This window comes from Capricornis sumatraensis, chromosome 3, assembly GCF_032405125.1.
Source record: "Capricornis sumatraensis isolate serow.1 chromosome 3, serow.2, whole genome shotgun sequence".
NCBI lineage: Eukaryota > Metazoa > Chordata > Mammalia > Artiodactyla > Bovidae > Capricornis > Capricornis sumatraensis.
In genome coordinates, this window is record NC_091071.1 from 46,300,436 (window position 1) to 46,313,335 (window position 12,900).

Sequence of the window (12,900 nt, forward strand, 5' to 3'; positions counted from 1 at the left end):
AAGCCCTCTCCCAGCAGTCTTGACTCCAGCTTTGGATTCATCCACACCAGCGTTGTGCATAAGTTAAACAAGTACGGGTGACAACACACAGCCTTGACGCACTCCGTTCCCAGTTTTAAGCCAGTCCACTGTTCCATGTCCAGTTCTAATGTTGCTTCTTGGTCTGCCTGCAGGGTTCTCAGGAGGCAGATAAGGTGGTCTAGTAGTCCCCTGTCTTTAAGAAATTTCCACAGTTTGCTGTGATCGACACAAAGGTTTTAGGGTAGTCAGTGAAGGAGAAGTAGATGTTTTTTTGAAATTCCTTTGCTTTTTATGATCCAGTGGATATTGGCAGTTTGATCACTGATTCTCTGCCTTTTCTAAATCCAGCTTGTACATATGGAAGTTCTCAGTTCATGTACTGTTGAAGCCTAGCCTGAAAGATTTAGAGCATTAACTTGCTAGCATGTTAAATGAGTGCAATTGTATGGCTACCTTAGAATGGCTGTTACAAAAAGACAAAACATAAGTTGTTGGGTGAGGATGTGGAGAAAAGAATCCTGTGCACTTTTGGTGGGAATGTAAATTTGTGAAGCCACTATGGATAACAGTATGGAGGTTCCTCAAAAAAACAAAACTAGAGCTAACATATGATTCTGAAATGCCACTTTTCGACATATGTTTGAAGGGGATTAAATGGTTGTGTTGATGAGATAGCTGCACCTTGTGTCTCTTGCATTAATCATAGTAGCCAACACATGGAAGCAGCTTAAGTGTCTGAAGAATGAATGAATTGATAAAATGATACATATACACACACACACAGACTTGCACATGTGTGAGCAATGGACTGTTAATCAACTATGGAAAAAGAAATGCTGCTTTCACAGCAATATAAATGGATCCTGAGGGCCTTATGCTAAGTGAAGTAAGTCAGACAAAGAAAGAAAAATGACTGTATTTCTCATTAATGTGAAGAATCTAAAAAAGCCAGACATGACTGAACAACTAAGACTTTCATTTTCATAGAAGTGGAGAGTAGAATAGTGTTCACCAGTGGTTGAGGTAAATGATGAGATATTGGACAAAGGGTATAAGCTTCCAGCTGTAAGATGAGTAAGTTCTCAGCATCTCTTGTACAGCAGTGGTTATAATTAATAGTTCTGTTTCATATACTTGAAAGTTAAGAGAGTAGATCTTAAATGTTATCACCAAAGAAGTAAAAAATTAATCAGATGTGTAGGGGTAGAGGTCCCTTATTGTAGCAATCAATTATGTCATATGTGATTCAGATCATCATACTGTACACCTTAAACTTAATTTGTTATATATCAGCTTCTCAAATACCAGCAATATTTTTAAGTGCAAAATATTGCTGACCTTCTATATCTCATATGTGGAACTTTATGTAGCCATTTAAAAAATCAAATATTAATAGATCTGTATATGTAACATGACCTGATAAATGTAGGTTTCAGTTCACTTCAGTTCAGTTCAGTCGCTCAGTCGTGTCTGACTCTTTGCGACCCCATGAATCGCAGCACACCAGGCCTCCCTATCCATTACCATCTCCCGGAGTTCACTCAAACTCACATCCATCGAGTCAGTGATGCCATCCAGCCATCTCATCCTCTGTCGTCCTCTTCTCCTCCTGCCCCCAATTCCTCCCAGCATCAGAGTCTTTTCCAATGAGTCAACTCTTCACATGAGGTGGCCAAAGTACTGGAGTTTCAGCCTCAGCATCATTCCTTCCAAAGAACACCTAGGACTGATCTCTTTTAGAATGGACTGGTTGTATGTCCTTGCAGTCCAAGGGACTCTCAAGAGTCTTCTCCAACACCACAGTTCAAAAGCATCAATTCTTCAGCGCTCAGCTTTCTTCACAGTCCAGCTCTCACATCCATACATGACTACTGGAAAAACCATAGCCTTGACTGTTTAGTTAATTAAGCATGGTGCATTTTACATTTATTAAAAAGTGAATGACTTCCCTTGTGGTCCTGTGGTTAAGACTCAGTGCCTCCACTACATGGAGCGTGGGTCAATCCCTGGTCAGGGAATTAAGATCCCATATACCCGTGGCTCAGCCAAAAATTAAAAAAAAAAAAAAGGAAAAACTGTAGTATAGATTATAGTTTAAATATTACATATGTATCAACACTGTAGATTTTTTTCTTTACATATTATATATTCCTAGTGCACGTCTCAAGTGAGTTGACTGAGTGAGTCTTGAAGCAAGGGCTAAGTTCAGTCGCTCGGTCATGTCTGACTCTTGCGACCCCATGGGTTGCAACATGCTAGCTAGGCTTCCCTGTCCATCACCAACTCTCGGAGCCTACTCAGACTCATGTCCATTGAGTCAGTGATACCATCCAACCATCTCATCCTCTGTTGTTCCCTTCTCCTCCTGCCTTCAATCTTTCCCAGCATCAGGGTCTTTTCAAATTAGTCAGTTCTTCACATCAGGTGGCCAAAGTATTGGAGTTACAGTTTCAGCATCGGTCCCTCCAATGAGTGTTCAGGACTGATTTCCTTTAGGATTGACTGGTTGGATCTCCTTGGAGTCCATGAGACTCTCAAGAGTCTTCTCCAACCCCACAGTTCAGAAGCATCAACTCTTTGGTGCTCAGCTTCTTTTTAGTCCAAATCTCACATCCATACATGACTACTAGAAAAACCATAGCTTTGACTGGATGGACCTTTGTTGGCAAAGTAACGTCTCTGCTTTTTATTATGTTGTCTAGGTTTGTCATAGCTTTTCTTCTAAGGAGCAAGTGTCTTTTAATTTCATGGCTGCAGTCACCATCTGCGGTTATTTTGGACCATGAAAAATAAAGTCTGTCACTGTTTCCATTGTTTACCCATCTATTTTCCATGAAGTGATGGGACCAGATGCCATGATTTTAGTTTTCTGAATGTTAAGTTTTAAGCCAACTTTTTCACTCTCCTCTCACTTCATCAAGAGGCTCTTTAGTTCTTCTTCACTTTCTGCCATAAGGGTGGTGTCATCTGTGTATCTGAGGTTATTGATATTTCTCCTGGCAGTCTTGATTCCAGCTTGTGCTTCATCTAGCCCAGCCTTTCACATGATATACTCTGCATATAAGTTAAATAAGCAGGGTAACAGTATACAGCCTTGACGTATTCCTTTCCCAATTTGGAACCAGTCTGTTGTTCCATGTCCAGTTCTCACTGCTGCTTCTTGGCCTGCATACTGATTTCTCAGCAGGCAGGTGAGGTGGCTGAGAACCCCACGAATAATATGAAAAGGGCTAAAAGTCTGTTACTGAAACAAGGTTTTTCAAAAATTCTGATGCCACTGCAGGTTTGAGATGGATGTTGGATTGCCTCAGATAAAGTACCTTTTTTTCTTTTTCTTTTCTTTAGGGCCTGGAAATTTACACTCCAGGATGCCAGGACAAACACAGTAAGTTGCTAATGGCAGTCACTTACAATGTTTTCTCATAGTCTTGCTGTAAAAAATGGGAGAATAGGAGGGTGAGAAGGAAAATGGCAGTGTTTTTGCCACTTGGCCCTGGATGAGCAAGCAGAGATAGACAGGCTGAGTTTCACTGACAGCTGGATTTTGGAAAACATTTTGGCAGGAGCCAATCTAACACAGGTACATTAATCCCAGTTTTATTTTTTAGAAATGTCTGTATCTCACAAAGATTTACAGCACTTTGAATTCTGCTGTGGTTTGCAGAGAAAGCACAAAAGGGATTACAGGGCCCTTTCCATGTATAGCATCTCAGCCTGTGAAATAGACATTTTTGAGTCTTGTACTTGTCTCTAGTTTCTTTTGACTTTAGGAGGTAACTGAGACAGTAAACCCCATTTGTAGAGGATAGTGGTACCATCTTTGTGTCTGTCAGGGAGTAAAAGGCAGTTCCCTCCATGGTCAACATTTTCTTTCATTCTTCAGATAGGATTTTATTTTTTCCTTTATTTCTCTAGGAGGAAAAGAGATAGATGGAGCTTTTTAAATGATTTGTACAGGTGGGAAAAGAAAGTAAAAAGACTTAATATTCAAATGCTATTTTTTACTACTTTTGTTAGCTCAGGACTATTCTTCCCCCTAAGCTTACTCTGAAACTCCCATTACCTTTTCTCTGATGAAAATCCTCTACTCGAATGAAGTTATGTAGTATTGATGATTCATATAGTTAGGGACAAGAGCCAAGGTGATTCTCTGTGTGGATTTTTTTTAAAGGAGTGCATATATTTTTGTTTTCCACTGAGGGGTAATTTAATGCAAGATTGAAAAAGTTTTTAATGTAGAAACCAGATTGTGAGTACAGGATGTATCCCTGCCTGCTACATTTTAGACTGTAGGATTTTTATTTGTGAACAAAAGTCTTGTTGAGAGTGGTATCACATCTTTTAAAGGGCCTGGGTAACACTGGAGGCTCTGTGGCTTTCTTGGGCAGTGAGAACTCTTTTACCCACTACTGGTGACTGAGGAGGACCAACTCCTCTTTAATTCAAAGGACACTAAATGCAGGGTTGGGGGCAAGGAGAAGGTCATCTTGCTAGTCATTGCTTCTCAGAGAGTTGTTATATTTCCCCTTCAAAGATTAAACTTTTTGGCCTTTAATTTTTTTTTTTTTTTCACAATTTCTCTCTTAAGGCTTACGTTGGCTCAGAAGTCATGTATGATGAGACAGCTGTGGCTTCCTCTCCACCTCCTTACACAGCATATGCTGCACCGACCCCTGAGGTAGGGAGCCGATCTTTACTTTACAGAATCCAACTGAGGGAAACGGGGTCTCTGTTCTACCATCCTTTTAAAACTAAAAGAAAACTTTGAGCCAAACAGTATTAGAGAAATTAGAAATGTACTTGAAACCCTTTCCTTCTTTAAACTTTTTTCTATCTTAAACAGATTATCTATTGTCTTTTGCTTTTATAAAGCAACTGCTTTATATAATCTTCATGTTCATATTTTCAAGATAGACCCAAAAATGAATCATGGTATTAGATGATTTAAGTTTATACTTAAATTTTTTACTTGGATACTCTTTATAATCAGAAAAATATGCTTTTTTAATTTGAAGATACAAAACCAGAACCTTAAAGTCACATGCCAAACCCCTCTGCTGCTGCTGCTAAGTCACTTCAGTCGTGTCCGACTCTGTGTGACCCCATAGACGGCAGCCCACCAGGCTCCCCCGTTCCTGGGATTCTCCAGGCAAGAACACTGGAGTGGGTCTGGGTGTGCCCTAATTAGAGGGCCAGGGGTTCAGTGCTACATATGGAAGCCTCTGTCGCGGGAGGCACTTCTGCTTTTTTTTTTTTTTTTTTTTGCTTTTTTCACTTTTAATTTGGAAATAATTATAGACTTACAAGAAGTTGCAAAGATAATATGGAAAAATCTCTTGTACTCTTTACCCTGTTCCCTAGCTGTTACATGGTAAATAAAATCAAAACCAGATGTTTGAAATTGGTGTAGTGTTTATATCTGGTTCTGTCATTTTATCATGCATGTAGATATGTATATCTACTACCTCAGTCAAGATGTAAAACTGTTTATAACATCTTCCTACTACACCCTCTTCTAGTCATACCCCCCCTTCCTTAACTGCTGTCAGTCACTGATTTGTTGGCCGTCTATATAATTGTGTCATTTCTGCAGTGTGTGTAAACAGAATCATATAGCTGGTGATCTTTTGAGTTTGATGTTTTTTTTACTCAGCACAGTGCCCTTGTTGCATTGTTAAATTGCAGCACTCAAATACATGTGTCAGTGGTCTTTTCCTTTTTATTGCTGAGTGGTGTGCCATGATATGAGTGTACCACGTTTTGTATTGAGAGACATTTACCTGTTGGGGGACATTTTCATTGTTCTAGATTTTGGCTGTTACCAGTAAACCTACTATGAACCCTCATGTACAGGTTGTTGTGCAGACATAAAGTTTTATGCCCAAAAATGCAGTTGCTAAGTTGAATATATTAAAGTATATGATTATTTTTTTAAAAAACTGGCAAACTACTTTCCAGAATTTTTCTACCATTTCACTTTTCCATCAGTAGTGTGTGAAGGATTCATTTTCTTTGTATCCCACCAGCTTTTGGTATTGTCACTGTTTTTTATTTTAATTGTTCAATAGGTATGTAGTGATATTTCATTGTGGTCTTAATTGCATTTCCGTAGTAGTCTGTGATGCTGAACATCTTTTTGTGCTTATTTGCCATCTGTGTATGCTGTTCAAGTAAGCTGTGTTTTCTTGTCTTTTGCTCAAGTACTTTTGTTTCAAGTACATTTCTAATTGTTTTAATTATTTTTTTATTGTTGAGTTTTGAGGGTTCTTATATATGTGAGATAGGAATAATCCTTTGTCAGATGTGTGATCTGTAATGTATCTTTATATCCTCTTGACAGTGCCTTTCACAGTTTTTAATACAGTCTAATTTATTGGTCTTTCCTTGTATGGATCGTGCTTTGTTGTCACATTTAACACTTCACCTAGACCACACTTCCCAAGGTTTTCTCCTGTGTTACCTTCTGGTAGTTCATAGTCCTGGCGTTTACATACGAGTCATTTCCATTAGCAGTTAACTTTTTAAATTTGTGTTTGTTTACTTGTTCACATTTACTTTTGGCGGTGCTGGGCCTTCACTGCTGTGTGTGGCTCTTCTCTGTGGCAGGCGAAGGCTGCTCTCCACCTGTAGTGCGTGGGCTTCTCATTGTGGTGGCTTCTCTTGTGGTGGCGCTGGGGCTCTCGGGCACGCTGGCTTCAGTAGTGCCAGCTCCCAGGCTCCAGGATGTACACACACATAGCAGGCATGCAAGTAAAGCTTGTGCTATGTGCTCAGTTGTGTCCGACTCTTCTGCGGCCCGTGAGCTGTAGCCCTCCAGGATCCTCTGTCCATGAGAATTCCCAGGCAAGAATACTGGAGTGGATGGCCATATCCTTCTCCAGGGGATCTTCCTGACCCAGGGGTCAAACCTGTGTTTCCCGTGTCTCCTGCATTGCAGGTGGATTCTTTACAGCTCAGTGGTTGTGGCGCATGGGCTTAGTCTTTTTTCTTTCAACGTACATATTACACTGAAGCGTGTTTCTTATAGACGGCATGTAGTTTCTTGTAGGCAACACGTAGTTGGGTCATGCCCTCACCCCCTCATCTGACAGATTTCTAACTTGTAGTTGGTATATTTAGGACATTTACATTTTTATTGTGTAAGTTTAAGGTGTACCCTGTTACTTTGGGACCTTTATGTAGGGTAAATGAGTGCCAGTGTGGCAATATTTATTACTTTACATAATTACAGTATAATATTATTGTCTCTAGTCATTATATGGTGAATTGGATCTCAAAGCTTATATAATACTTGTTTCAAGTTTGTATGAAAACACATCAGTCATCCTTTCCTGTAAATCATTTGCATATAATGTGATTTTGATACATTAAGCATGCTGTTTTATTGTTTGTGTTTTTGGCTCTATTTTTTCATGTCTCTGTTCTTTGTCTTAAGCGTTGTGTGGATTATTGGAACATGTCTTATTTTATTTTACTTATTTTTATTTTTTTGGGCTGTACCACACACAGCTTGTGGGACCTTATTTCCTGGACCAGGGATGTAACCTGGGCCCTTAGCAGTCAAAGCATGGAGTCCTAACCACTGGATCACCGGGGAATTCCCATAAAACATGTTTTAGAATTACATTTTCACTTATCTGTAATGTTTTGAGTATCTTTTTGTGTTGCTATTAATATTTTAGTGGTTGTTCTAGTTATTATACATATATACATGTTTTTCAGTCAGATGATTGCATTTTATCATGTGCAGTGAAGTGTCAAACCATTGCCTCTATGATTGTGTGTATGTATTTATCTTTGGCTGTGCTGGGTCTTCGTTGCTGCCCAGGCTTTTCTCTAGTTGTGGCAAGTGGGGGCTGCTCTATAGTTGTGATGCGCAGGCTTCTCATTGCAGTGGCTTCTGTTGTGCGGAGCAGCAGCTCTGGGGTGTGGGGGCCTCTTGAGCTGCGGCATGCGGGCTCTGGAAGTGAGGCTCCGGGGCTCTAGAGCAGAGGCTCAGGATTGCGGTGCGTGGGCTTAGTTGCTCTGTGGCGTGTGGGACCTTCCCAGATCAGGTGCTGAGCCTGTCTCTCCTGCACTGGCAGACGGGTTCTTTAGCGCTGAGCCACCAGGGAAGCCCAAACCACTGCCTCTAAATTCTGTTTTTCTCTCTCATTTTATGGTATCATTGTTTTAAGTATTTCTTTTACATGTATTGAGTATGGTGTATAAAAAAATACGGCTGTCAAACTTAGAAAAATCAATATGTGGTTTTTATTATATTTACATGTATTCTGGTGTGACCATACTTTCTTACCTACTGATGTTTCCAGATTTCTTTTTTTTATTATTCACTGTTTAGTGAACTTCCTCTTGTCATTTTTTTAGGACAGATCTGCTAGCAACAAATTCTCCATTTTCCTTCATTTGAGAATGTCTCAATTTCATCTTTTTCTCTGAAGAATGTTTTCACTAGTATAGAATTGAGTTGACATTTCTTTCAGCACTGGGGAAATATGTGCTTTTTCCTTTGGCCCTCCTGATTTCTGACGACACATTTGCTATCATTCGAATTTTCTTCCCTCTTAAGGCAGTGCATAGTTTCTGGCTGCTCTCTCTGTCTTTGGTTTTCAGAGGTTTGCCTGTGAAGTGTACATTTGGAGTTAGTCTTATTTGGTGTTCATTCAGTTTCACACAGGTTTATGTTTGTTGCTAAATTTGGGAAATTTTAAGCTATTATTTCTGGAATTTTTTTTTAGCCCCACCCACTTTCTCTTCTAAAACTAATGACACAGATGTTAGATGTCCCACATGTTTAAAAGTTTTTGATCATTTTTTTTCTTTAATCTGTTCTATCTCTGTTCTAACTGGGTAATTTCTACTCTTTATATTCATGTTCATTGATTATTCATCATCTCTATTTGTTGTTGAGTCTCTTCACTGAACAGTTCATTATTTTTTTATTTCTAAAATTTTTATTTGGTTATTATTGATATATATCTTTATATAGCTTTTACAGAGATATTTCTGGTTTTGTGAAGACCCTGTTTTTGTTTTAAGTGTATCTCAAATGTGTTCTTACTTATTGAAATATTTTAATGGTGCACGTTTGCTCAGTCTCTCAGTCATGTCTGACTCTTTGTGACCCCATGGATGATAGCCTGCCAGGCTTCTCTGTCCATGGAGTTTTCCAGGCAAGAATATTGGAGTGGGTTGCTATTTTCTATTCTGGGGGGGTCTTCCTGACCCAGAGATTGAACCCGCATGCATCTCCTGCAAGGTAGGCAGATTCTTTACGACTGCGTCACCTGGAAAGCCAAGGTCATTACTACCTGTCTGTAATTTCTTAATGGTAGCTGCTTTAAAGTCCTTAGGTAATTCCAACATCTTTGTTATGTTGGTGTTGGTCTCTTTTGTCTTTTCTCATTTTAGTTTGAGATCTTCCTGGTTCTTGGTATGACAAATTATTTTTTATCAAAACCTGGAAATTTTAAATATTACAAGACTGAATCTATTCAAGTCCTGCATTTTAGCAGAGTTCCTTCTAAAGCCTCTCTGGTGGGTGAGGATTGCTTTGTTTCTTCCATGTAAGGGGTGGAAGTCCAGGTCTTCCACTGGGTCCCAGTTGACTGTAGCTCATTGTCATTGCTCGCAGGCCTGGGAATTCAGGCCCTTCTCTAGGTCTCTGCTGACACCAGCCTGCCTGGGAGTTGGAGGGACTTTTTCTGCTGTTTCCCATAAGCCTCTCTGTAACTATGTAACTATGGTTACTGGTAGGAGTTTGTGAACGTACTTGTTCTTCACTTGGTCTCTGTTGATTCTACCCCAGCAGGATTGGAAGGGGCACCTTCTTTCCGCTGGGCAGAGATGGAAGTTCTGGCTCCCTGCATGGTCTCCACTGACACTGGCATGGGACTGGGGCTGCCATGTTTCTGTCTGACAGGGATGATATTTCCGGCTTCCCACTTGACCTTCTCTGACACTGTTCAGGATGGGGTGGGTGAGAGCCTTTCTCCAGATTTGACTTTGCTGGTGGAAGTAACAGCCACAGCTGTTTTTGTGTTGCTTGGCTGGAGTGGAGCAGTTATTGCCTAAAGATGGTCTCTCTTGCTAGATTACCCTTTTCTTTCCCAGGTTCTTTGGGTAGAGACAGCAGGCTTTCTTTGAGGCAGGCAAAGAAAGGTCTGCACATACTGGCATTTCTATGTTGCCACTTCTGCTTTATCCAGTTTAGGATGTAGGAGGCAAAAAGAAAACTCAGGGGACTCACTGCATGTCCTTCTTAGGGTCATGAAGCCTGCAGACGTTGACCGCCTTCTCTCTACCTTTCAGAGTCTCCTTAACGTTTGTTGTATGTGTAATGTCCAGGTTTTCAGTTGTATGTAGCAGGAGGAATAGGGAAAACATCTGTATCTATTTTATCCTCCAGAAGCATAACTCTTATTTCCTGCTTTTGTAAGATAACAGATTCAGATCTACCTGTGTATTTGCCAGGCTGCAGCTGCTCCCTGTCCCTGTGCGGTAGCCTTTGTCACGCAGTGACAATAATTGTAATTGTCTGTAAACACATCTACCTTCCCACCAGCTGTGAGCCGGTAAGGGAGGCCAGGCCTTTTATCTCCATGCTTTCCAGTCCTGTACTTGGTCAGTGGAAGCAGTCCACTGCTCATTTCTGGCTGTGTTCTTTCATAGGCATGTCCTGCTGGAAAACTGCCAGTTACCTGTCCAGGCCTCTGTCTTCAGATTCCTCAATAGCCTCAGTCTTTTATATTCTCCACACAGGAACTTCTGGAAATTGGACTGGGGAGGGTTTTGTGGGAAGAGTTTTGCTACTAGGTTGGTTTTATCAAGAGAAAACTGTCACTGGATGAATCTCATTTATCACTTAGTCCAAACTGATCATTTTTGAGATGAACCAAATAAGGCCTGCAGTAGTTAGATAGATGACTTACTGAAGGTCAGGTTAATGGTAGAGCTGAATTGAAATTGGAATCACTGGCAAGTCCGGTTCTCTTTTTTGTTGTATTTTTCTGCTTTCTTTATTTTATAGCCTGAAAGTAGATTTCAGTTATGGGTTTGTATTTTTAGAACCTTTAAGTATATAAGCATACTGTCTCATATTCTTTACTTTTTAAATAGACTGCCATACTTTATAGACTGGAACTTGGAGAACCAATTTTAATACATTGCCAGTGGTTTCAAATTGTGTTTAAAAAAATTGAGGTATATTTGGCGTGCAACATTATGTTAGTTTCCAATGTACAGCATAATCTGTATTGGTATTATTTCAAAATAATATTACTGCAGAATAATCACTGCAGTAGGTCTGTTTAACATCTGTCACCATATGTAAAAAATTGTTTCTTAAACGCTGATAACTTTTAAGATCTACTCTCTTAGCAACTTTCAAATATGCAATATAGTAGTATAAACTATAACCACCGTGGTGTGCATTATATCCCCATGGCTTATTTATTTTATGATTGGAAGTTTGTGCGTTTTGATTCCCTTAACCAATTTGTTCATCCCCTGCCCACCCCGCAACCCCACCTCTCTGGTTCCCTCTTCTCTTTGGCAACTACTAGTCTGTTCTCTATCTGTGAACTTTTTTTTTTGTTTGTTTTAAAGATAGATTCCACATACGGAATCTGTGAGATACCAGATGAGATCATATGGTATTTGTCTTTGACTTCTTTCAAACACTCAGGGTCTGTCCATGCAGGCAAAAAAGGCAAGATGTCCTTTTTTAATGATAGAATAATATTCCATTGTATATTTGGATCACATTTTCTTTATATGTTTGTTAACTGATGGACACTTTACATTGTTTCCATATCTTAGCTATTGTAAATAATGCTGCAGTGAACATGGGGATACAGATACCTTTTTGTGTTAGTGTTTGTTTCCTTTCAATAAATACTCAGAAGTGGAATTGCTGGATCAACTGATAATTCTATTCTTTTTTTTTTTTTTAATTTTTATTTTTACTTTATTTTACTTTACAATACTGTATTGGCTTTGCCATACATTGATATGAATCCACTATGGGTGTACATGCGTTCCCAAACATGAACCCCCCTCCCACCTCCCTCCCCATAACATCTCTCTGGGTCATCCCAGTGCACCAGCCCCAAGCATGCTGTGTTCTGCGTCGGACATAGACTGGCAATTCTATTCTTACATGATAGTATACATGTTACAATGCCATTCTCCCAAATCATCCCATCCTCTCCCTCTCCCTCTGAGTCCAAAAGTCCGTTATATACATCTGTGTCTTTTTTGCTGTCTTGCATACAGGATCGTCATTGCCATCTTTCTAAATTCCATATATATGTGTTAGTATACTGTATTGGTGTTTTTCTTTCTGGCTTACTTCACTCTGTATAATCGGCTCCAGTTTCATCCATCTCATCAGAACTGATTCAAATGTATTGTTTTTAACGGCTGAGTAATACTCCATTGTGTATATGTACCACAGCTTTCTTATCCATTCCTCTGCTGATGGGCATCTAGGTTGTTTCCATGTCCTGGCTATTATAAACAGTGATGTGATGAACATTGGGGTACATGTGTCTCTTTCCATTCTGGTTTCCTCGGTGTGTATGCCCAGCAGTGGGATTGCTGGGTCATAAGGTAGTTCTATTTGCAATTTTTTAAGGAATCTCCACACTGTTCTCCAAAGTGGCTGTACTAGTTTGCATTCCCACCAACAGTGTAGGAGGGTTCCCTTTTCTCCACACCCTCTCCAGCATTTATTGCTTGCAGATTTTTGGATTGCAGTCATTGACTGGTGTGAAGTGGTACCTCATTGAGAAACTCCTTTCTATTACTGTTTTAGATACAGGAGGCACCAGATAAGATAAGATCTTATCATAATTGCGTATGATGGTTCCCTTTTCT

At 39.8% G+C, this 12,900-nt stretch overlaps 1 protein-coding gene across 2 annotated transcripts in view; it reads left to right on the forward strand.

Annotated features, from left to right (window-relative positions):
- The window catches only part of PLEKHB2 (pleckstrin homology domain containing B2), a 50,094-nt gene that overhangs the window by 23,070 nt on the left and 14,124 nt on the right, over positions 1-12,900 (forward strand). For both annotated transcript variants that reach the window (XM_068967087.1, XM_068967089.1), the window contains exons 5-6: positions 3,367-3,406; positions 4,610-4,699. In XM_068967087.1, the coding sequence (XP_068823188.1) occupies positions 3,367-3,406; positions 4,610-4,699 (130 nt within the window). The remainder of the gene's footprint in view (positions 1-3,366; positions 3,407-4,609; positions 4,700-12,900) is intronic.